This window comes from Triturus cristatus, chromosome 8 (genome assembly GCF_964204655.1).
Source record: "Triturus cristatus chromosome 8, aTriCri1.1, whole genome shotgun sequence".
Lineage (NCBI taxonomy): Eukaryota > Metazoa > Chordata > Amphibia > Caudata > Salamandridae > Triturus > Triturus cristatus.
The window spans coordinates 1,125,936,108-1,125,962,237 of record NC_140591.1 but is presented as its reverse complement, the minus strand read 5'-3'; the positions used below and the strand labels follow the sequence as shown (position 1 = coordinate 1,125,962,237).

At 45.3% G+C, this 26,130-nt stretch overlaps 1 protein-coding gene and 1 long non-coding RNA gene across 2 annotated transcripts in view; one reads left to right on the top strand and one right to left on the bottom strand.

The window, feature by feature from the left end:
• RFX8 (regulatory factor X8) overlaps positions 1–26,130 on the bottom strand; it is an 816,960-nt gene that overhangs the window by 693,821 nt on the left and 97,009 nt on the right. The window contains exon 3 of the mRNA XM_085620509.1: positions 21,456–21,517. Within this exon, the coding sequence (XP_085476635.1) occupies positions 21,456–21,517 (62 nt within the window). The remainder of the gene's footprint in view (positions 1–21,455; positions 21,518–26,130) is intronic.
• Positions 12,383–26,130, top strand: part of LOC146805483 (uncharacterized) — a 248,977-nt gene continuing 235,229 nt past the window's right edge. Inside the window, exons 1-2 of the long non-coding RNA XR_014967465.1 lie at positions 12,383–12,565; positions 20,594–20,702. This is a non-coding gene — a long non-coding RNA (uncharacterized LOC146805483). The remainder of the gene's footprint in view (positions 12,566–20,593; positions 20,703–26,130) is intronic.

Genomic DNA, 26,130 nt, shown 5'->3' with positions numbered 1-26,130 from the left:
TCCTGAGCAACACTATCTGCGTTGCTCCAGTTTGTGACCCACAAAAGCATTTTCCTGAGCTAACAGCCGGTGTAATGACCTCTTGGGATTTAGGGTCTGACTATTGGACCAAAACTCCGTTCACCCCCCAAGGGTTCTAAAAATACCCTCTTTAGTGTAGAAATACAAGGGCCTTTGCATGCCACTTTACCATGTATGTCAGCCACACTTCACGTCTTGCCATTTTATTCATATGATTGCAGAATTGTTCATGGAACACTACTATAAAAATGTGATTGTGCATATGTTCCTCCATGGGTCTCAATATTAAGCAATACATTTGTATGGCTTAGCCTGCATATAAATCCTGGTGCAGCAGGCAATTCAGACTGCACTGTAATTAGCATTACAGGAGTGACATAACATTTGTATGAGTGTGGATAAATACTCATAGTTGTGTTTTGTGCCATCACATGAACCCGCTAATGCATGGCATACAAATGTGTATCTTTTTATGTCTCTGTACCGGCAAGTACCATTGGACAGGCAAGTATTTACTACCTGTGTGTGCCTTAGTATATGTGCATGCCAGAGTGAAAAGTTATTCACAGGAAGTCACCGGGGGAGTATTAGTAAACCTAAACCCACCCTGACGAATGCCCTGGACCTTCTGCGGCCATTAGCGTAAGGCAGAAACATGTTGGCACCTAGATGGTCATAGGACCATTATATTCTGTATGCCCTTCATATATGAATTCTTGTTAATCATTGACCATCCACCCCACTAATAAAGGGATACCTTGGGAGTGGATGAGATATTTTTATTTACATTTCATTTACAACAATCATTGTATTTTAGCCATGGGGGAGAAAACACCGACGCACTAAAATATGGTGTCGTGAGAAAGTTATAAATCTTGAAAGAATCTTGCCTCTGGCTCAGCTCGAGGTTTTCTTGGATCCTCTGGCCCAAAACAAGTCGAGCCTTCTGCCTGCCACCCACACTCTAACTTCATGCACCAGGAAATGAGAAAAAGCATTAACCTTTGATGTAAAACGAAGTAGGGAAAGGGATAGACATTTAGTGCCTGAATTGCAAAATGTGAAATAAGAGAGCATGGGATCAATCACAGATTCCCCTTAAGATCAAATTGTGTGATCCTAAGCAATTGTTTTATTTCACTTTGCCTCCTTTATCTTCATTATTATGTAAGAGAGCATCTTGAAATGTAGGAGTTCAGGATGTGCACTGTAGAAAACCTCTGGTGTTTGATTTCATCCACGGTATTGTTGTTCCATGTATAATAATAACCCAGGCCAAGTTGAGGGTGTACATGACAAGTGACTTGCCTCTTGGTTCACTCATCACTAAGTACATATTTGTCAGTGGGGGGAAGGCATGAATGCTTCTAAGTTAATGTTTGAGAACTATCACTTTAAAACAATGCCTTTCAATGCAGTGATATAATCTGGTCCGCTAAGCTGAAACACGTATACATGTAAATAAAGGAAAATGCTACTTACCAGTATGCATCTGTTCTTGGCATATAGAGCTGTAGAGTTTTACACTGCGCATAGATCGCCATCTGGTGTTGGGCTTGGATGCTTGCACCTTGTTGTTGTCTTGGAAGAGTCTTTTGTAGTCACGAGATAGGTGACTCCTCCCTTGGACGATAGTGCGCATATGCATAGACTCCATCCTCAGATTGTTTTTCGCCATGATGGGAAATGATGGAGTTAGTAAGAAATAAAGAGATGTCCATGTGAATGTATCTAATTAAGATAATATTGGAACAGATACAGGTTTCGGGGAGGCGGGTGGACGTGTACAACTCTGCAGCTCTCCATGCCAAGAACTGATGCATACTGGTAAGTAGCATTTTACGTTCGAGGCATATGAGCTGCAGATTGTACGCTGTGCATAGACTGTACAGCAGTGTGTCCCCAAGCGGTGGTCACCTGTATCTGTTGCAGTGGTTTGAAAAAATGTTTTAAGAACAGCGTGGCCAACAGAAGCCTGTTGCTTAGCCTGCACTTCAACACAATAGTGTTTGGTGAAGGTGTGTGGTGTAGACCATGTTGCTGCTTTACAGATGTCATCTAAGGAAATGTTCCCTAAGAATGCCATGGAAGCCCCTTGTTTGCGTGTTGAGTGCACTCTAGGGGGAATTGTTAATATGCATTTAGCCTTTTGGTAGCATATTTGAATGCATTTGACTATCCACCTAGCGATCCCAGCTTTGGAGATGGGGTTACCTTTATGAGGTGATGAGAAGGCTACCAACAGCTGTTTTGTCTTTCTAAAGGGCTTAGTCCTGTCAATGTAATAAAGTAGGGCTCTTTTGACGTCCAGTGTGTGAAGAGCTCTCTCTGCTACCGAGTCTGGGTTTTGGAAAAACACTGGTTACTCAACTGATTGGTTAAGATGAAAAGCAGAGATTACTTTGGGAAGGAATTTTGGATTTGTTCTAAGAACCACCTTGTTACGATGTATTTGTAGGAAAGGTTCTTGCATGGTTAAAGCCTGGATCTCACTTAGCCTCCTGAGAGAGATAATCGCGACAAGGAAAGCTACTTTCCATGTGAGGAACGGCAGTTCACATTTGTGTAGAGGTTCCAATGGGGGACCCATGAGGCTGGTAAGAACAATGTTTAAATTCCACACCAGAGAGGGTGGCAGTCTGGGGGGAATTATCCTTTTAAGGCCCTCCATAAAGGCTTTAATTGCAGGTACTCTAAATAGTGACAAGTGTTGTCTGTTTTGTAAATAAGCGGCAAGTGCCGCTAGATGTAATCTTATGGATGAATGTGCTAGATTACACCATTGTAAGTGTAGCAAGTAGCAAATGATGTCCTGGATTGAAGCATCCAGGTGATCGATTTTATTGTTATTGCAGTAGATGACAAATCTTTTCCTTTTTGCTGCATAGCAAGCTCTATTAGTAGGGCATCTGGCTTCTTTAAGGATGTTCATACAGTCCGTTGGAAGGTTAATGTAACCAAACTCTAGGACTTCAGGAGCCAGATCGCTAGATTCAGTTGACTTGGATCGGGGTGTCTCATCCCTCCATGGTTCTACGTTAACAACATTGGGGAGAGACGTAGTTTTTGGTGTGGAACTTCTGAAAGTTGCAGGAGTGTTGTGAACCACGGTTGCCGTGCCCATGTGGGAGCTACCAGGATCATCCTGAGAGACTGTTGTCTGAGCTTGCGTACGACTAGGGGAATCAGTGGGAGTGGCGGGAAAGCGTAAACAAATCTGCCTGACCAGTTCATCCATATCGCATTGCCTTTGGACAATGAGTGTGGAAACCTGTCGGCGGAGGTTTGGGCAATTTGCATTTGAGTGTGTGGCGAACAGATTTATGTCTCTTTAACCCCACATTTGGAAAAATGGTTGAAGAACATTAGGATGAAGTTCCCATTTGTTTATGTGCTTTGTCTGTCGACTTTGCAGATCCGCAATCTGATTGTGAACTCCTGGAAGGTGTTCTGCCAGAAGGTATATGTTTTGTGGAATGGCCCATTTCCATATGCTTTGTGCCAGCTGAGACAACTGCAAAGAATGTGTGCCTCCTTGTTTTTGTATGAAATACATGGCTGTCATATTGTCCGTTCGGACTAGGACAGTCTTGTGATGTAGATGTACTTGGAATGATTTTAATGCTAGAAATATTGCCAGTAATTCTAGGTGATTGATGTGGAGCACTTTTTGTTGAGTGGTCCACTTGCCTTGAATTGTGTGGTTTAGGAGATGGGCTCCCCAGCCAGTGAGTGATGCGTCTGCTGTTAGCACTATCTGTGGAACCGGCTCTAGGAACAGCTGCCCTTTGGAAAGGTTTTGTGTGTTCAACCACTGCAGAGAGTGCTGTGTGCGGCTGTCCACCAACACCAAACAAAGCAAAGGAGTACTCCCAATCGACAGAAAACTGTCTTTGGGGTAGTGGAACGTAGAGCAGAGGAAAGAGATTATCTTTCTTAAGAAGACCCCCCACTCACCAACCTGGTTGGTGACATGCTTCATCATCGGGGTCCCACCTGGACAGACGAGTGCCATCCAGGTGCGCTGCGACACCTGACTACAGTGGAGCTGGTTTTTGTGTGAAGGTGAATAGAAAATTTAGGTTAAAAATTGGCCAAATTGAACCCAATCCAAATAATTTATTCGAGGGCAATTTGGACAATGTTAAAAAATGATATAGATATCGTGATAGGTTATATTGACCTATAGTATCTTCAAGTGAATAAAAAGTGAAAAAAGGTCTACATGTTTCAACCATCCGTTGTTATTACCGGGTTTTTGTCAGGACCAGTGAACCGGGGGGTGTACACTCGCTAAGGTGTACCCTGCCCTTGGTCACTTTTAGAACCTAACCATCTACTCACGATTAGGACTCCCTTCCTTCAAATCGTCGAAAGGGAAAAATCTGTGAAAATAAACATATAAACACAGACCAGACATATAATACATGTAAAAATCATTCATTGTAGGATCAATGCTCATTGTGGTTGCCAAATGAAGTAGTGAGCGTGAGACGATCATTCAACACTAAGTGGACCTCCTTGTTAATGGAGAAGTAGACTAACACGATCTTACGCATCTAACTTTGGCGATCAGGAGCCACACATATAAAATACATACCCACTCCTCATAATCAATTCAGTGGGCGTCAGTATACTCTGTCAAGAGTAAAAGTGTACCAGTGCACCAGTGTAACCATAAGGCATAACGGGAAATATCCCGAAGTCCCTGGTTAAAATGAACCCACATACATCCAGATTTAGTGGTGGGTAATCACACAATCTCACTCAATGCGGTGAGCGTGCCGCTTAAACGAAATCAGAATCCAAATCGCTAGCGCAATAGGGTTTGCAAATTGTGTCCACCAATACCAGATCTGTAAGTTGTCCTTGAGCCTGGTTCCACTGACGTGCTAGGAATTCTTGTAGGGGGCGCATCTAAAGTCTTGCGTGAGGTACGATAAGAATGCAAGAGGCCATCATTCCTTGCTGGGAGGGAATGCTGTGTCTGAAATTTGGTGATTAGGGTTTGTATACTGGTTATCATGGCTGGATTGGGATATGCCAGAGCCCGGGAGGGGTCTAATGTGGCCCCTAGATACTAATGTATGTGGGAGGGCTGAAGATATGACTTTGTGTAGTTTACTATGAATCCCAAGTTGTGTAGTAGCTGTATGGTTTGATGAGTGTGATGAACACACTGGTTGAATGACTTGGCTTTTATCAGCCAGTCGTCGAGGTATGGAAAGACATGGATTTGTTGTCTTCTCAAGTGTGCTGCTACTACTGCAAGGCACTTTGTGAACACCCTGGGTGCGGTGGTCACCCCGAATGGAAGGACTTTGAACTGATAGTGTTGTCCGTCCACTATGAATCTTAGATATTTCCTGTGAGCAGTGTGATCTAGTGTGGCAAGGAAGTCGCCTTGTTGAAGTAGTGGGAGGACCTATGGAAGAGTGATCCTGTGAAAATGATCTGACTGTATGTAGAGATTGAGAGGTCTGAGGTCGAGTATTGGCCTTAAGGTGCCGTCCTTTTTGGGGATTAGGAAATACAGCGAGTAAACCTCTGTTCCTTGATGCTGTAAGGGAACTAGTGCTATTGCCTGCTTTTGAAGCAGGGAGAGAACGTATTGTTTTAAGAGCGTGAGATGTTCCGTGGACATTGGACGCTGTTTTGGTGGTATGGTGGGTGGGGTTGCTGTAAGTTCCAGGCAGTAACCATACTGGATAATTTGTCTTACCCACTTGTCTGCGGTGATGGAAGTCCAGACAGGTAGGAACTGTGATAGTCTCCCTCCAACTGGGGTGGAATGGTCTGGAGGGGGTGGAGGGAAGTCACAGCTTATTAGTGGGGGAGGTGCGAGTGTTGTTGCTACCTAGGCCTCTCCCTTTGTTGTTATTTCCCCTGTATCCGCCTCTAAAATATCCTCTGTTGGGGGATGTTTGCGTGGTGTTTTTGTAGGAAGAAGAGGCGATGTCTGTCTGCTCTGATGTTTTTGGATGCTCCTCTATAGAAGGAGCGACGAAAGGAACCACGTGTGGATGGAGACTGCAATGCCCCCATGGATTTAGCAGTCTCCATGTCCTTTTTCATTTTTTCTAGAGTGGTGTCTACAGCCAGTCCAAAAAGTTGTTCTTGATTGAACGGCTGATTGAGGATAGTTGTTTGTACCTCCTGTTTGAAGCCAGACATGCGTAACTAGGCATGTCGTCTGAGTAACATGCTAGTGTTAATGGACCTAGAGGCGGTGTCAGCTGCGTCAAGGGCACACTTGATTGATGCATTGGTTATTAATTTGCCCTCCTGAATTAAATCATTTGCCTTGGTCTTATATTGATCAGGTAAGTGTTGCAATAGGGTTTCCAGTTGGTCATAGTGAGCCCTATCATACCTAGCAAGTAATGCCTGTGTGTTGGCTATCCGTCAGTGATAAGCTGCCTGGGCAGCAACTCTCTTGCAGGAAGCATCTAACAACTTAGACTCTTTATTCAGAGGTGGCACATCACCGAAGGTCTGAGAGTTGGCACGTTTCCTAGCATTAGTTACCACTAGTGAATCTAAAGCTAGTTGACCCTTGATGTAGGTGGGATCATTGGGAGCGGGTTTATATTTTTTGTGTATCCTGGGATTGAGAATTCTAGCCCTAAGAGGGTCTTTGAATATGTCGGGGCATGTTTAATGACACCCTTTAACATTGGCAGGGGTTGTACAGTCTTTTGTGACTGTTCAAAGGTGTCTAGAAGAAAGTCCTCGTCTGCAGCGTCAGAATGCATCTGAACACCATGGTAGAGAGCAGCTCTATTTACAAGCTGACCAAAGCCAATATTGTCATCTGGGGCAGATGGCTTTGTTGGATATGCATGGGGATCAGGGAGGTCTGGAGGATCTATTGGGTCATCATAATCATCCCAATCGTCCTGTGGTACGTCTGTGTTGTCATCAGGGTCAGTGAAAGGGACATTGTTGCCTCCCCCATCCCCTAAATCATCATCATCCTGTGGTGGTGGTTAGTTTGGTGAAAGTATAGGAGAATGTGGAGAAGAGACAGGCTTAGGAGGAAGAACAGGAGAAGAGGGTTGTATAGGTGAAGTGGCACAGTCTTTTCTCTTCACAGGCACTACAGGAATGCCTGGTGCATCCAGTTTCCTCTTATTGTGTGGAACAGCAGCCAGATGTCCTATTTTGGGGTCTATGTGGAGAGTTTTTTTGTTTCGGATCGATAGGATCCGGCCGAAAAAGTTCTTCCTCTTCGGTAACTGCTTTCAGCGCCGATTTCTTCGGGTCCGAGCGAGGTTTGGATTTCTGCTCCGAGGCCTTGGGAGGTGGTTTGGGGTCCTTCGGCTTGGCTGTGGAGGCGGAAATCTTTTTCGGTTCCGAATGTTTTGGTTTCGGATCCAATGTCTTTTCTTTCGGCGTCGAGGTGTTCGGTGCCGATGTCTTTTTGGGAGTAGGCTGCACACCCGGCTTCGATGCCGATGGTGCCTGCGGAACACTGAGATGCGGTTTGCTCGGTCCCGAGCTACCGGAAGGCTTGTCCCTTTTCTTTGGAGCCAGGCTCGGGGGCAGGCTTCTGAATCTTGTTTTCGATCGCGAATGGGGCCAGTAGGAGAAGTCATGACCAGGGCCGCCTTCTGTTTTCGGGTGGAATTGGGGTAGGGGCAATTGTACTCACTCGTTGACCAGGAGTGATGTGGTCGTCTGAGTCGTCTGCTTCGGACACGATTTCCAGGTCCTTAGAATCCTCCTCCGGGACATCGGGCCTTCATCGAAGATGTTCACCGGTGCCTTTCAGGCCTGGCGGAGATGTGGGAATAGAGGTCGGCAAACTGCTAAATACACACCTGTGTTGCCCCTCATGGGCTTGCCGCATGGCGACCCCCAATCTGTCTTTACTACTGAGCAACTGGCCCCCTGTACGGATGTAGAGCTTGACACTGTTGGAGATTGTTTTTTGGATAAGTCTCTAATTCCCTTTGAAGGCCTCGTGGAGGATTATGGCCTACCCCCAGGCCCGTTCCTGCATTATGAAGCCCTGACCCGAACCTTTGCACAGTTGTGGGAAGTGGGTAGAGGCAAGCCGGAAACGCACCCAGTCCACGCCTTGTTTACGCTTGGAACGGCAAGGCACCTAGTGAAATGGTTTTATGTGGCTCTCCAGGGGGCCTCAGGGCGCCCCTTGACCAGACTATGTGTTAAATGGGATGAGATTGGGGGTAAGGTGTTAACGGATGCGGAGTGGCGAAGGGTCTTGGACTATCCCAAGAAAATTTCCCGAAACTCCAGTCTCAATGTCTACAGTTCAATTACACACATATGGCTTACCTGACCCCACATCGACTTAACGTGGCATATGGAGGGGAGGTTCGCTCTTGCCCCAGATGTCCTCATCCAGACGCGGACTTTGGTCACATGATTTGGGAGTGTAGGGTCCTGCGGCCTTTCTGGGATGCGATCCTGGGTAAGTTGGCTGAAGTACTAGGCAGGGACTTACCTCTTACAATGCAGACGTGTATTTTAGGTATTTTTTCTAGACCGCCGAAGCGCAAGGTAGGGAACAGACTCATAGACCTGGCGCTGGGTCTAGCGAAACGCCGTATTGCGCTGGAATGGAAATCTACCAGGGCACCACAGTTTGCGACCTGGCATGGAGATGTTGTAGTGTGGGGTGGAGCGGAGGGCAGAGCACTCAGCTGGGAGGAATCTAAGGGTATGAGGAAGCTCCCCATGGCAGGCCAGTGGAGGGAGATGTAGGCGACCTGGGAGAATCCAGGGGGGCATGAGGGGAGGGAGATGGACTCGGACCCCAAATCAGACACGGATTACCACCCGATGGTGTCCGACCTTGAACTGCCTATTGCTATCTGAGAAAGCTTGAGGCCCTAACAGTGTAGAGCGTCCGAAGGCTGTGCGGGAGATGTACCCACTGATCTTGTGTGACCTGGGGAAGGTAACCTTAATTGCAGCTATGGGTCTCTTCCCTGTGTGTTATCCCACTTGCCCTCTGCTGTAACTTCTTCTTTATATGAAGTGTACCCACCACAAGCTGATATGGACATATATGATAAGTTCCCCCCTCTGCATAAGGTATTTTATTTGGGTTTTTTTTTTGCCCCAGTTGGGCCCTTAGTTTTGGAATCATGTCAGACTTATGATATTGGAATTATTATTTAACAACTGAAATAGAATTTACAAACCTCATGCATTATTTGGGCATCCTGTACTATTGGTGGGTGACCCTACTTTGAACATTGTTAAGCACTAAGTATTAGGGACCAGGTACTGAGAATTATGGTCAGTGTTATATTCTGTGGTTATCTTGATATTTGCTCTTAGGAATGTCTTGCCTAGGCTTAGGTTATGAGACTATCATAAAATTGAAAATGCCAATAAAGATACTCCCCCCCCCCCCCCCAAAAAAAGAAGATGTCCACCAGTACCGGAGCTGCTCGCTGCGCCATGATGTGTTGTCAGGCCCGGCGATCACGGATGGTCTTGTTAGATCTAAAAGAGGCACAGGCTTGACACAGGTTACAGACCTTGTGGTGGTCACTGTATGGAAATTTAGCTCCACATTGGGGGCATTTTTTAAATGGAGTCCTTTCCATGAGCTGTAGGCCCGAACGGCGTCGATAGGTCCAGCGGCCCGGGTCGACGACTGCAATCGAGTAGTTGATGTGCGCGTCGAAGATCACACGATCAAAAACAATACTGTTGAGTTTTAGATAGTTTGCGCGTCGAAAAGGTTTGGAGAATATGGTGCCGAACCGGAGCGCTGAAGTTACATCCAAACCCGGTAGCGGAAAAAAACAATCAGGATGGAGTCGATGCCCATGCGCACTATTATCCAAGGGAGGAGTCACCTATCTCGTGGCTACACAAGACTCTTCCAAGACAACAACAAGGTGCAAGCATCCAAGCTCAACACCAGATGGCGATATATGCACAGTGTACAATCTGCAGCTCATATGCCTCGAACATACACTTATTGGCGCACCGTACGCACCTGACATGCCCTTGTGGGCAATCCGACCCTTTGCGGCCATCGCAGACTCTATGTCTGTTCGACGCTGGAAAGATGACGGCAGCCAGTTGTTGGGAGATCTCTATGCAAATGGACAGTTCCTGTCCCGGGAGGAGGCACGGGACACCTTTGACCTAGGGTTAGGCCAGTTTCTCCAATATGGTAAAATATCCAGTGTAGCACGGGAGCTATGGCAGGGCTTCCCAGAGGAATCCCCCATCACCAACATACTACAAACTCTACTCTCCATGGCATGGGGGGAAGACTCTTCTCACATCTTTACCGGGCACTCCATGAAGACCTGCCCATACCATACCACACCATTACCACTTCAGCAGAAGTGGGACATGCTAATGGACAAACCCTTGACAGCAGGTGAATGGAAAAGAGAGTATGAAGGGATGCAGAAGGTCAGCACAAATGCACGATTTAAACTCCTCCAATACAATGCAGCACATCAAACTTATTTTACTCCACGTAATTACACGCAATATATCAAACCCGTTCAGGTAGCTGTCCTAGATGTGAAGCCCGAGGGGGAGATTTCCTCCACATGATTTGGCACTGCTCACTGTTACACCCCTACTGGGAGGAGGTATTAATTCATCTAGGAGAAGCGGCAGGTTGGACCATACCAAAAGAGATTTAACAGGTCCTGCTCGGACTACTGCCGGCGCTGAAAAACAAAAAGCTAAGCAGACGCTTTGTCAATCTGGGGTTGGTTTTAGCCAAACGACATATAGTAATAACATGGATGCACCCCCAACCACCGAAATATACAAACTGGATGAGAGATACGAGTGAATGGGCAACCGCAGAAGTGGTGCGAATGAGATTTGTAAGAAAGGATGAAAAAGTTGAAGAGGAGCAACTGGCATGGACCACAATGTTGATGGAGCTACAGAAAGGTCAGGAGTCGGTTTCCCAAGAGAACACAGTAAGGGAAGGCCCCTAACTACACCAGATCAGTAATGAGGCACATAAATAATTCAACAATCCAGAACAAATGAAACACATTTGTATGGGGTTGGGTCTCCGGACGGACACTGAACGGGATGGGATTGGGGTGTTCAGGGGGATCTTGTTAATGGTTTGTTATGTTTATTAGTGATTCACTGTATGAGGATATTCAAAAGATATATAATAAGATGAAAATGTTAGATGATAGAATCTCTGGGACTACTAAATAGAATGGCCTGAGAAGAGTCTACAATGCAAATAATTGATGAGAAGTAAATTTAGTATGCTGACATTGCTGTTCCAGGATATATTTCAAGATGTATAAGTGTGAAATGCCAATAAACAAATAAAAAAAAATACACTTATTAAAATTTTGAAGAGTATTTAACATATGTGTATGTTGTTTGCGTTATTTCTTAAGAATTAAGGTGTTTCTAAAGATAAGTGGAGCAGGACACCTTCTTTGCTTCTTTTCATTTTACTTCAGTTAACAAGTAAATAAATACATGCCTATTTAACAGATTTCTGAATGTTCGTGATAATTCAAGTAAACAGCAGCACAGATGGCCAAATGAAAAGGTCAGAAACGCCGCAGGTTGCTCCCGGGGCATACTTTCAGTATCCTGGTTCCAGATGAAGAGCGGGTATTCAACACACAGTACTGGGGGAAGCAGACAATGTGGAGAGCACAACAGGGCAGATGGGCAAGAAGTACATAGGCAAAAGAGAGCAACACAGAGATTTATGGGCGAGTGGAGTAGAAATACGCGAGGAGATAGCTGAAAAACATGCACTCTCATAGAATGCACAACAAAAGAAAAAATGAGTTCCCTAAAAGTGAGCAGAATGAGCATAGAAGCCGTCCAGTCAAAAATGGTAAAGAGGCTGTGATCAGTGGGAGAGACACACACAAGATGGACAGGATAAATCAAGGAAATCCAGGAAAGTAATTTAATATAAAGAAAGCATATTAAGAGTGACAGTAAAGCCAACCAATGGTAAGCAATGAGCAGGCTGCAAGTCTCTCTATGCTCTTGGTAATCCCACAATACGTCTTTCGCAATCAGATAGTTTATGCTGTCTGGCAGGCTCAACATATTCAGCTTTTCCCTGGCTATAAATGGATAAAATGATGCTACATTTTTAAAATGTTACCTATACTTTAACAAAGGGAAACCCTGCAATAGGGGCAGTGATCTCTGCATGGTAAAGTATGTGGAACATTTCCGAAAATTGTTCAACTCAAAAATAAATATAAAAGATAGTTTACGTTGGGGGTGTGGCTTGTCCGCGGACCAATGTAGCAGATCTCCGGTCTGAGCTCGAAACATCCCACTGAATCCTGGTCCCTGTGGGACACATATCCTGCCTGTGGAGTTGGGAGAGACGAGGGGGCGACCCCACCTGTTCTTTTCCCCCTACTTCGGTCTCGCTGCGAGGCACAGTGCCGGGATCGCCGGAGGCCATGGCCGGCGGCTGGCGCAACATCGACTTATTCCTTCGGCCCTGCCTCTCCAGAGCTGGGCTGAGGCCCGCTGAGCTGATGGTCGGCAGGGGGGCCGGGTGCTGCACGGTGTGGAGGTGAGTGGTGTGCTGCGCTTGTGAGGCGGCTGGCAGAGCTCGGGGTTGTGGCAGACCCCATTAAGTGCAACCAAGTCCGCTGATGCAAACGGTGAGCCCACACGAGGAGCCTGGTGCTTGACCCCTGGGGCTAGGTAGAAGCCTACTGCTGAGACTAGAAGACAGGCTTGAGGCATGGCAGAACTGCCGGTTGAACAGCACGGCCCTGCGAAATAACTTTAGTGACGGCAGGTGCGACGGCGGCCATGAGGTAGGGTGACCAGACGTCCCGGTTTTCCCCGGACGGTCCCCGTTTTTGGAGAAGTGTCCCCGTGTCCCGACACTTTTCTCCAATTCAATGAAATGTCCGGGTTTTTAAACAGTGTCCGGGTTAAACATACAAATGTCCCGGTTTTTCATTTGTTTTGGTTGTTTGAGCATGCGCGTGTATGCTCTCTTTGCACTGATTAAAGCGTGACGTTTAGGTGAGCGTTGTAGCAGGAAGGGAAATCGGGCTTTGAATGGGATGGGGGTGGGGAGAGGTGCTCCTTTCATTCCACAGCGTGAGGTTCAGCGCTTTGAATGCGACCTCTGTCTCCAGGCCGAGAAGTCAAAGGATGCAATCTGCATACATTCACACCTGAATGCCGGTCACTTAGGGGGCTTCCAGAGATACCTTTGTTTTGTTAATGCAGCGCTCCTGCTCCAACAGCTACTGATGGCAGTGCGTCTTTTAATGTCTTTATATTGTAAAAGCCTACTTGCAGGACCTGCTTATATCCTTGTTTAGAAACAGTAACCTGTTTGTACTTCGTGTCCAGGGCCGGCTTTAGGGCGGTGCGAGTGCCACCGCACTGGGTGCTGGCTTCCTGGGGGCGCCGTGTTTTAAAGTTTATTATGCTTTTGAAGCACCTGCTGCAGCGTTTCTTTACCCCCAGCAATTACCAGGCCTCACATAAATGTCAAGATAACTCGTGTGATTAATAATCTTCCTGGAGAGAGATCAGCATTTTGTATAGTTGAGGTTTTGACTTCGGTGAAGTTAGTGTAGAGGGTTAACATGCCTGCTGCAAAGAACCTGTACCAAGTAGATTACAGAGTGCGTATGATGTAAACAGATCAGCAGATTACTGCTTTCAAAAGAGATATCCTTTTGTTACTTGCAATTTATAACTTAAAGTCCTGATATAGAATAGTGAGCTATTAACTTTCATCCTAGAACTGCATACACACTGCAAAGTATACATTATTAGAGCATTGATTAATGTTGCAAAAAGGGATAATTTGGCTAGAAATCGATTCTTATTATTAAAGAAAACTCCCAACTATGCTGTTTCTTTTTCGACTCTGCGTTTGTGCTTCTCCACACAAAGCACTCTTAAACTATACTGCCTACCAGTATGGATGACATGTGACTCCCTACACTTTTAGTCCTTTGGCTTATGTAACATTTCCTATACACTGATTACACATGCATGATTGATTGTCTCTGTGTAATGTGTGTGTGATGCGAAGTGCTCGGACACCCTACACTGGTATGAGTGGCGCTATATAACTAATTCAATGCATCTGAGAGAGTGTGGTTATGGAGACTTGGTCACTGTTAAAGGGTGCTAGTGAGAGAATCCGTGGTGGAGGTGGTCTTGGGGGGGCGCCACCAGCACTAAAGCCGTGGTCACCAACTATAGCAAATGTTGAGGCAAAGTCTGTTTAAATGGAATTAATGGTTACAGCCAATAAAAGACCTCTGATTTGTCGTCTGTAATGCTTCATCTCGGTCTGTGGAGGGAGCTGTCATTATAGTCCTTTTTCTATGTCCATGGCATCTGTCAAATAGTCCTACCTTTATGTCGATGGTTACTGCAAACCGTAGTCCTACTTCTATGTCTATGACCTGTCCCCGTTTTTTGTTTTGAGAATCTGGTCACCCTACCATGAGGTGGACTTGCCCAGGCAAAAGAGGGCTCTCTCAGCCAAAAATATGGGCCATAAGGAAGGAAAAACAACTTAAATGCCACACCCTTGAACACGAAATAATGATCCTGGAATCCCAGCTAATGAGGGAGACTCCTGACCAGTCGAGGAACGACAGTGCCTACGACTGCGCCAAAAGGAATTACGAGACATACAGGAGGACAATGCCAGGGCTCAGCCATTAGCCACGCAACACCAGCTCTATGACGTGGAGGAAAATGCAAATAAATTACTGGCCTGGTTAGATAAGAGGAGGATGAATGGTGGATGGGTTCCTGGACTGACAGATGAAGAGGGAGGCAGATACAAAACAGGGACATAAGTGGCGAAGAAATCTGCTACGTATTACGAGGAAATTCACACCTCTTCGTCAGTGAATACAGAGAAAGACTGCACTGACTTCCTTCGAGATATTACTCTACCACGACTAACAGTGGAAGATAGAGAGATGCAAGAAGGTGATCTAACAATTGACGAAATAAAGGCAGCATCCAGCGCCATACAATCGGGCAAAGAAGCGGGGTTAAGCGGTCTCCCAGTGAAGATGTACAAATCCATGTTGAACGAGATAGCAGAGCACTTACTAGGTATGTTGGAACAGGCAAAACAAGACGGAATACTGCCGTCGGACCAGCGGACCGCGGTAATACCAAAAATAGGTAAACCACCAACTGAGTGTGGGTCATATAGACCAATCTCACTGCTCAATTACGAGGTATAGGTCCTGGCATAACTCTTGTCTATGCATCTAGCTGGTGTGATTACCTACCTCATACACCCGGATCAATCCGGGTTTATGCCGCACAGAGGAACTAGACTGAACCTCCGGAGGTTGTTCTGAGGACTCCATTTAACCAAAGTAAACCCTGGGGACAGTCGGCCCTCCTTTTTCTTGATGCCTGGATGGCCTTTGATAGTGTGGAATGGAACTATCTCTTAGCGGTTTTTAATCGGTTTTCATGGGACCCAAATTTATAGGGTAGGTTAAACTTCTCTACCAATAACCATTGGCCAGAGTAGGAGTCAATGCCTTGAGTGCTTGCCTTGCAGAGGGGTACAAGACAAGTTTGCCCACTATCCCCAGTGCTCTTCAATTTGGCCCTGGCGCTGTTGGGGGAATATCCAAGATCCACTGATCTGGGGGATACCAGTCGGAAAGGAGTGGGAAGAACAGATCTCGCTATATGCGGATGATATTCTCTTGTATGTCAGGAAACCAAGACAATCGATTGACAGTTTACTACAAATATTTTGCATATTCGGAAAGTACTCAGGGTACCGAATCAACTGGGACAAATCACTGCTCTTACTCTTGGCGGGGGGGAGTACCTGCGTTAACAACCAGGTGTGTATTGCCAATTGTAGAACAAGGCTTTAAATACCTAGGGATTTATATAACAAAAGATGCCCATGAGTTCTATCGGAAGAATCTGGTCCTGCAACTAGACAGACTCATAACGGACGCCATACATTAGTGAGATTTGCCTCTAACAATGATGGGTCGAGCGGCGCTATTCAAAATGATGGCTCTCCGCCGTCTACTGTACGCAATGAAAACCCACCATTTGAGGCGCCCCACCCTCCTTCTTTCAAAGGGTGGATTCTGGACTGCGAGCTTTATTGTGGTGCGGATCTGCACCACGGATAGCATTGCGCAAACTCCAGAGAGGGATTTATGAAAGAGAGTTAGCGGTGCCCGACATCCGTTGCTACTACTGGTCAGCCCAATTAGTCACAGTAAATGGGTGGATGTTCGGACAGAGGGCCAAACCAGCATATAGGGTGGACAGATTGGCCATGGGTACAAAGGGACCCCGAGCGATACTATACACCAGGCTAGCAAGGATGAATCTACCAACACACTCTCAGACAGTGATAAAGGCATGGCATGCAGCAACAAAATACCTGGGCTGGGAAGGTGAACTCACAGGTATGACACCCCTCTGGGATGGTGATCGTCTGAAAGAAGTATGCAACCTGGGAGACTTCACCAAGTGGAAGCTGCTGGGCCTGGAGACCCTGGGGAATGTGTGGAAAGGACGGGCATACATCACATTCACAACCCTACAAACAGAATATGAAATGGGGGATGGCTAAGATACATTCAGTTAGGGCATGCCCTGGAGAAACATATCTGCGAAGGAGAGACTCTGGAAGAAGCCTCTCCTCTAGAAGATAGAATACTGACTGAACAGCTACAGGAAAAAAAACATTTCCTTGCTGTGTAAAAAGATAATCAATAGTGCCCTAGACATACTAGGCACACTGAGGAGTACCTGGGAAGGAGATGTGGACCCGATGGAAGAGGAGGAATGGACGGAGGTATTACAAGGCCTGAAAGAAGTGGCAATACCAGCAAAGTTCTGATTAATACAAACAAAAATTCTCCATAGAGTGTATTACCCCAGATCAGTGCTGTAACGAATGGGACGTAGTGAAGACACATGTTGCCATAGAGGATGTGCATCGGAAGGGACCGTTTATCATTTATTATGGGAATGCCCAATGCTACAGACATATCTGCGGAAAGTAGGAGAGGTGATGGCAACAGTTGTGGGCACAGGGGTACTGACAGAGCCAAAATGGTTCATATTATTGACCTTGGGGGAAAGGAACTGGCCGAAACATGTAAAACAGTGGTTGGCATTAGTAGCTGTGGTTGCAAAACGGAATATTGCATGGAAATGGGGGGCAACTGCCATTCTGACATTAGAAGAACAGAAAAAGGATCTAGATTGGTGCTTGCAGGCAGACCACACAGTATATAACAGCAGAGGGTGCCCAAGGAAATGGGAGAAGATATAGGGGACCTCGCAGACTTACAGAGGCTTATAGGGAGTTTACTGCAAATTGTAATGGTCATAATTACCCGTCATCGTTGTAGTAAATAATAATTTGTGGCTAATTCCTAACAAAGTGTATAGACAACAGAGAAAATAGCAATACAATATACCTGTTCCTTATATGCACTGCCCATTGATTATGTACCAATAAAAAGAGTTGTAAAAAAAACCAAAACATTTATATATATATATATATATATACGAACCAAGTTCCCTTCAAAGAGAAAAGAACGAGCCACACAAGTTCAACAGGTCAAGGCGCGCTTTATTCAGCATTTCCAGGCATGACGCGTTTCGTCTAATGACTTTTTCAAATGCCATAGGATTTAGAACTGCTTGCATCTGTCCACTTTTAAATCCAGCTGGCCTCGCTTCGATTGGTTGAAACCTTCTGGCAGGCACTAGGGAGCGTCTTGGAAGCTCGGCACTCCGAGTTTCCGTGAAGCAGTCACAAACGTAAGTACTCCCCAAGTGGGCGGGGACTGCCTCCTCTCACCTTGCCCCTCGATCTTCGTGGACACAAGCGGCTGGCCTGGAACGTTCACCCCCCGCAAATTACAGCCAATTACTCGGAGCATCGCCTCAGTGTGTGATGCTTCCTCGTGAAGTCACGGTCTCAGTAGATAGCAGGTTACAGCTGCTGATGCGGTGGTTCGGCGGTATCCCCAGTCATGAGGTGAGTCCAACGAATGCCACTGTTTCCGCCGAACTGCTAATGGGGTGGGGGCTCTGTGCGCTGTGGCCGCACACACAAAATACGAACCAAGTTCCCTTCAAAGAGAAAAGAACGAGCCACACAAGTTCAACAGGTCAAGGCGCGCTTTATTCAGCATTTCCAGGCATGACGCGTTTCGTCTAATGACTTTTTCAAATGCCATAGGATTTAGAACTGCTTGCATCTGTCCACTTTTAAATCCAGCTGGCCTCGCTTCGATTGGTTGAAACCTTCTGGCAGGCACTAGGGAGCGTCTTGGAAGCTCGGCACTCCGAGTTTCCGTGAAGCAGTCACAAACGTAAGTACTCCCCAAGTGGGCGGGGACTGCCTCCTCTCACCTTGCCCCTCGATCTTCGTGGACACAAGCGGCTGGCCTGGAACGTTCACCCCCCGCAAATTACAGCCAATTCCTCGGAGCATCGCCTCAGTGTGTGATGCTTCCTCGTGAAGTCACGGTCTCAGTAGATAGCAGGTTACAGCTGCTGATGCGGTGGTTCGGCGGTATCCCCAGTCATGAGGTGAGTCCAACGAATGCCACTGTTTCCGCCGAACTGCTAATGGGGTGGGGGCTCTGTGCGCTGTGGCCGCACACACAAAATACGAACCAAGTTCCCTTCAAAGAGAAAAGAACGAGCCACACAAGTTCAACAGGTCAAGGCGCGCTTTATTCAGCATTTCCAGGCATGACGCGTTTCGTCTAATGACTTTTTCAAATGCCATAGGATTTAGAACTGCTTGCATCTGTCCACTTTTAAATCCAGCTGGCCTCGCTTCGATTGGTTGAAACCTTCTGGCAGGCACTAGGGAGCGTCTTGGAAGCTCGGCACTCCGAGTTTCCGTGAAGCAGTCACAAACGTAAGTACTCCCCAAGTGGGCGGGGACTGCCTCCTCTCACCTTGCCCCTCGATCTTCGTGGACACAAGCGGCTGGCCTGGAACGTTCACCCCCCGCAAATTACAGCCAATTCCTCGGAGCATCGCCTCAGTGTGTGATGCTTCCTCGTGAAGTCACGGTCTCAGTAGATAGCAGGTTACAGCTGCTGATGCGGTGGTTCGGCGGTATCCCCAGTCATGAGGTGAGTCCAACGAATGCCACTGTTTCCGCCGAACTGCTAATGGGGTGGGGGCTCTGTGCGCTGTGGCCGCACACACAAAATACGAACCAAGTTCCCTTCAAAGAGAAAAGAACGAGCCACACAAGTTCAACAGGTCAAGGCGCGCTTTATTCAGCATTTCCAGGCATGACGCGTTTCGTCTAATGACTTTTTCAAATGCCATAGGATTTAGAACTGCTTGCATCTGTCCACTTTTAAATCCAGCTGGCCTCGCTTCGATTGGTTGAAACCTTCTGGCAGGCACTAGGGAGCGTCTTGGAAGCTCGGCACTCCGAGTTTCCGTGAAGCAGTCACAAACGTAAGTACTCCCCAAGTGGGCGGGGACTGCCTCCTCTCACCTTGCCCCTCGATCTTCGTGGACACAAGCGGCTGGCCTGGAACGTTCACCCCCCGCAAATTACAGCCAATTCCTCGGAGCATCGCCTCAGTGTGTGATGCTTCCTCGTGAAGTCACGGTCTCAGTAGATAGCAGGTTACAGCTGCTGATGCGGTGGTTCGGCGGTATCCCCAGTCATGAGGTGAGTCCAACGAATGCCACTGTTTCCGCCGAACTGCTAATGGGGTGGGGGCTCTGTGCGTTGTGGCCGCACACACAAAATACGAACCAAGTTCCCTTCAAAGAGAAAAGAACGAGCCACACAAGTTCAACAGGTCAAGGCGCGCTTTATTCAGCATTTCCAGGCATGACGCGTTTCGTCTAATGACTTTTTCAAATGCCATAGGATTTAGAACTGCTTGCATCTGTCCACTTTTAAATCCAGCTGGCCTCGCTTCGATTGGTTGAAACCTTCTGGCAGGCACTAGGGAGCGTCTTGGAAGCTCGGCACTCCGAGTTTCCGTGAAGCACTCACAAACGTAAGTACTCCCCAAGTGGGCGGGGACTGCCTCCTCTCACCTTGCCCCTCGATCTTCGTGGACACAAGCGGCTGGCCTGGAACGTTCACCCCCCGCAAATTACAGCCAATTCCTCGGAGCATCTATATATATATATTTATTTTTACGATAAATAATGTAAATTCTGTTTATATATTTACTTTAAATATGGAAAAATTGAAAAACATGCTACGACACTTTAAAATTAATTTTGATTTAAAAATGTAATTCATGGAAGTATAAAAAATATTTTCTTCCTGAGGTTTAAATCAAAAAATAAATTCCCATCTGAAGAAAAATATTTTTCATGTGCACTAATAATTAATAAAAGTGATGTATATAATTAATTATATTTATTGTCATTATTTTTAATAAAATATATTGTTACATCATGCTTTAAATTAAAAATAGATTATTAAATATTTTATTATTAAATAATATATATGTCCTATTTTTATATTTTTTTATATTATATTTTTTGTTGTTGCTATTTTAAATAATTGAATTTAATTTATAATTATTTCCTATAGGATTTTATTTTAAGTTCCTACCTCTATAATTTTCTGTGGGAAGGTGTTGCAGTACCAATGGCTGGCCAGTTTGATGCTGGACTACAAAAGTTTAAGTTACGACAAAAGTGTAAGTAAAACGCGCAAGTTCCTACAAACTTATATGTTACTATAAAAGTGTAAGTTGCAATTGTAAGCTACTACAAAAATGTATGTTACATTTGTATGTTACTGCAAAAGTGTAAATTATTACTAATGTTACTAAAAAGTTTATGAGTAGCACTTTGTAGTACGTTTTGTAGTACTACTGTAGTATGAGAAAACCTACAACAAAGTGCAGTTTGTGAATCAGGCCCTTACTGTCAAGCTAAAGTATTTTCAGGAGTCTTACAAAGAGGAATGAGACACATTACTTGAACTGTGTACACATCATAAGCATTCCCTGTATGTATCCAACTTTGGATACAGACGAAATACCAATGCAGTGGTGTAAAGTGCTGAACATCTTCCCCTAAATTTGATCTGAAGACCATCCGAACAGGCACATTTCTGGGAATTGTACTGTACAATGGTTATTCAATTAGCCATTCTCCATACAAAATAAAGCACAACTTCAAGGTGCATGGTTGCATTCCAGGTATGGCATTTATGCATAATCTGATGACGTTTATATATCTTTCAGTTTCAGCTATGATACACAACTTTTAAAAAGGTAAGTCCTCTTCTGCTAGAATTCTCATGTACTTTCATGAATCTTAAAAATTGCTTAGTAAGGAATCTTGTTGGAATCTGAGATCATGAAAAGCACTGGGGGATGAATAATTGCAAATGTTTCTGACCCAAACAGCTTTAATTTACGGTGCAAATTGAAACGAGAATTTACCTTGCATTACCTCTCGTGCCAAGCCTCCTGGTCTTAAGATCTGGAAAAACTATGCGTACAAGCTAAGACAAAGATCACAAGAAAGATCATAAGTTAGAAGTTCAAATGTTTTAATAAATACAACATTCAGTAGTTTCAATTTGCTTACTGTAATTTTACTTTCAAACAGTTTGGCTTTGAACTATTACAGGTTTATCAGTATGTTGGTGTGCAGGGTGGATTTGAACAACTTGGGCATTCCCACTCTATCCCCCTCACCTCTGACGTTTTACTACAAAATGACAATACCGTTTTACGTAACAAAAACAAATGTTTGCATGGTCTAGTAGCATAAGGCAGTTTTGCAAATTTAATCAGGGGATGTCTGTCAAAATCCTACACCAGAGCGGATCCAATTGTTCCTCCTCGCAGTCAACACCAAAAACAAGTAAAATTTACCTTGTAGAGTAAATTAATTTATGTCTAGATACTCAACTCCCTCTTCACATAGGAAAGGATTCTATACAATATAATACTTCTAATCATACTTCCAGTTTTGAGCAAAGATAGAAGATATCTATCTCTTCTCTCAAACTAAGATAGTTTGAATGAGGTTGCTGAAACATACTTCTGAGCGAACCAAAAGACCCCAACTTCAGTATTCCATTATCCAGCCAAATTTTCCACCCCCTTCTCTTACCCAGAATACAAATATTATTTTTGTTACAAATGTGTTGCACAATTGGTTGAATCAATTGCAACTCTACCTCTTTCCCAGCATTCTAGTGACACGATGTGCAGTGCATAATCTATCCAGGCATCTATTTTTATAACTACCTTTGACTTTACCACTAACTCTGTCCTGCCCACATCCATAAAAAAGATTGCCCACATTACCCCTTCGACAACCCACAATTTAGATTATTGGTCTGCATCAAAGCATGCTTTCTTCAGTAGTTTGGGATATAACTAAACTAAATTCTCTTTTGAAAGTAGGAATCTGAAATCTTTTCCTCTTAATCTGAACAGAGTTTCTGAGCATTTTTTTAGTGTCCAGGGCCAGTTAGGAGTAGAGGTGATGTGTGTGGAAGCACAAGGTCCTATGCCAGATGGTTTCCGTGAGACTCTGCAAACCTCTGAATACTCTCAATGAGTATGGATTGTCACTGCAGTGAACAGCTGTGGCACGTCCAGCCACATGGTGCACAGAGCATCTCAAGTTAAAAAGCATTATGATAGGCCTCAGAGGATTGCATTTGAGCTGAAAGTGAGGGGTGGTGGGGCTAAAATGAACATATGTAACTGAACTAGGACTTCAGAGCAATCTACACCTAGAAAAGATGGGGAGGGAAGCGAATGAATAGTGGATCCTGAAGGAGTGTGAAGGAATTAGACCATGAGATTGATGTGATTCCAAGGGAAAGGTGCTTTTTGAGGGAGGTGAGACTGAGAGAGATTGAGAGAGGTAATAATGGATGGGAGATGAGCCTAAGGTATTTATGATAGGCACAGCAATCAAGGAAGAAGATTGGACCACAAATGACAGGGTAGCCCTGAGGACGGAATAAAACCCAAAGAAATGGAAGCAGGCTCTAAGGAAAGGAGGTAACTCTAATGGCGGGTGCTGGACTCGATTGTGAGGCTAGCAAATGAGGGTTATTCAAATAGAGGAAAAAAGGTTGTGACATTGAGAGAAATGATGTAATTCTGAGGGAGGGAGGATCGTTGCGGGAGCGGTGTGAAAGGATGCAACACTGAGATGCAGTATGGTCCTGAGGAAGGTATGCAACCTTGAGGAAGGCATGGCATCCAGAAGGAGAGAGGTCAAACAATGTGATGCTTGGAGAGGGCTATGACCCTGAGGGAAGTAGTGAGTCCTGAGAGGTCTACATGACCCTATAAATGGCATGAAATTATATATATCCTTAACCATGGGGTAAGACAACAGATTTAACAATAGGCGAGGGATCAGAATTGATTGGACACTGATTGAAGGTGGATTGTTGAGGGAAGGAATTGAAAGGATATGACATCATGAGAAGAGTATGATGTAGAGGAAGTGAGTGAAGTATGTGGTACTAAGGGATGGATGCAATCATGAGAAAGAACAATTGTTACTTACCTGTAAACAGGTGGTTCTCCAGTATTGGTGTCTTTCATAGATTCACATGCTTGAATATTCCCCGTCGTCGGAGTGGGAGTCCCACGGTAAATAAAATAGCAATATATATATATATAGTAAAATATATACATAAGTAATCACATAATTAGCGTATATAGGTGTAAAAACACACATAGTGTACCTATAAGAGAAAACTCCATAGGAATACAATGGAGAGAGACAAAAGACCTTTGTAGTCTATCTCTGTCATTATGTAAGTCCGAACTCCAGCCAATCAGGCGTCAGCCCCTCTCTAGAACCTTCTCCTCAGAGCTTCTCACCTCAGATTTTCGTAGCACAAGAGTGACTGTAAAGTGCATGAGGAGAAGAGAGCCTCTGAAGGGAGGAGGGAGGGTCGCATGTGAATCTATGAAAGACACCAATACTGGAGAACCACCTGTTTACAGGTAAGTAACAATTGTTCTTCTCCAGTATTAGGGTGTCTTTCATAGATTCACATGCTTGAATATAGAATAGCTAGCAGTAACAATCACCATTGTTTCCATGCCAAAATAGATTCAAAATATATAGATAATCAATCTTCTTATGCATAAAAACAGTATCGACAACTGTAACATTGTAAATGCATAATATATATAAATGGAAACAATATGGAGGTGGGAGGAAGAGGCTCACCTTACTTAAAAAGATTGCGCAGCACTGCCTGTCCCGCTGCAGCATCCTCCTCGCTTAAAGTTGCCAAGCAGTAGTGCTTAGTAAACGTGTGTCTGGTCGACCACGTAGCTGCTCTGCAGATGTGTTGCAAAGATACTCCAGCAAATAAGGCAGTAGATGATGAGACTGCCCTAGTGGAGTGTGCCCTCACTGGAGACTGCAGAGGCTTATTTGCCCTTTGATGACAAAAGACAATAGCTGCCGAGATCCAGCGTGCAATCGTTGGTTTAGTAACCTGACGTCCTTTATGACAGCGTCCATATGCTATAAAAAGTTGATCGGATTTCCGGAAAGAAGCTGTCTTACTGATGTAGAACTTTAGACACCGCTTCACGTCCAAAGAATGTAATCTTTGTTCTGCAGGTGTCTGAGGATTGGCAAAAAAGGTCTTTAATATTACTGGCTCATTAATATGAAAGTCAGTAGGCACCTTGGGTAGAAATGATGGATTGGTGCGTAACACTACAGCATCCGGTTTGAACTGCAGGAACGGAGGTTTGATGGTAAAAGCATGGATGTCACTGACACGACGTGAAGACGTTAGTGCCAGAAGTAGGGCTACTTTCCAAGTGAGATATTTTAGGGCGGCCTTGTGAATGGGCTCGAACGGAGGTCTCATCAATTGTGCTAACACAACGTTGAGGTGCCACAAAGGAGGAGGACGCCGAACTGGCGGAAATTTTCGGAATAAGCCTTTAAAGAATTGGCGGATTATTCTTGAGGAACAAAGGGAACTTGATCCATCTTGCCGGAAACGGGAAATAGCTGCTAGAAAAACCCTTAGGGTTGCATGAGACAGTCCAGAACTGGCTAGGTGCAGGAAGAATGGTAGCAATTGCTCTGCCGTGGAATGTATCGGATGGACTCCGTTAGCAGCACACCAATGGCAGAATCTTTTCCATTTGAACTTGTACGTCCTGATTGTAGAGGGTGCTCTTGCCTGGGCCAAAATATCCCTACAATCCTGCGGGATGTCTAGGTGGGCGAACTCATAGTGTTCAGGTTCCAGGCCGATAAGCTCAGTGAGGAGGGATTTGGATGACAAATTCTCCCTTCGCTCATTGTGAGCAGATCCGTCCGATGTTGCAGGAGGATTGGTTGGCATTGGGACAGGAGGAGCAGTTCTGAGAACCACGCTTGCCGTGGCCAGCGAGGGGCTATTAGGATCAGGTGGCAAGGTTGTCTCCTCATCTTCCAAAGAACCTGAGGTATGAGGGGTATTGGAGGAAAGGCGTACACAAATAGATTGCACCAGTTTATCAAAAGGGCATTCCCTTGTGATTCCTTGTGGGGATGCCAGCTTGCGTAATTTCGGCATTTCCGGTTCTCCGGCGTAGCAAAGAGATCGAGTTGCGGACGACCCCATAGTTGGAATATCCTCTCTAGAGTGGGTTGGTGTAACTCCCACTCGTGGGTCGACGAGGAGGACCTGCTCAGGGAATCCGCTAGGACATTGGATACTCCTGGCAGGTGTACTGCCGTAATCATGATCTGATGACTGAGAGACCAGTCCCAAATTCTTTGAGCTAACCTGGAGAGACTTGGGGATTTTGTTCCGCCCTGTTTGTTCACATAGTGCATACAGGTTGTGTTGTCTGTCTGTATTAGCACTGACTCTCCTTGGAGCAAAGGTAGAAATGATTTTAGAGCCAGAAAAATCGCCATCAGCTCCAACTTGTTGATGTGCCAAGATCTTTGATGTGTTGACCATCTTCCCTTCACAGAGAGATCCTCCAAATGTGCGCCCCATCCCTCCAATGAGGCGTCTGTTGTGAGTGTCCTGTCCGGTGGCAGCGACAGAAAGGACATGCCTTCCGTCAAGTTGGCTGGAATTGTCCACCATGCGAGTGCTGTCTTCAT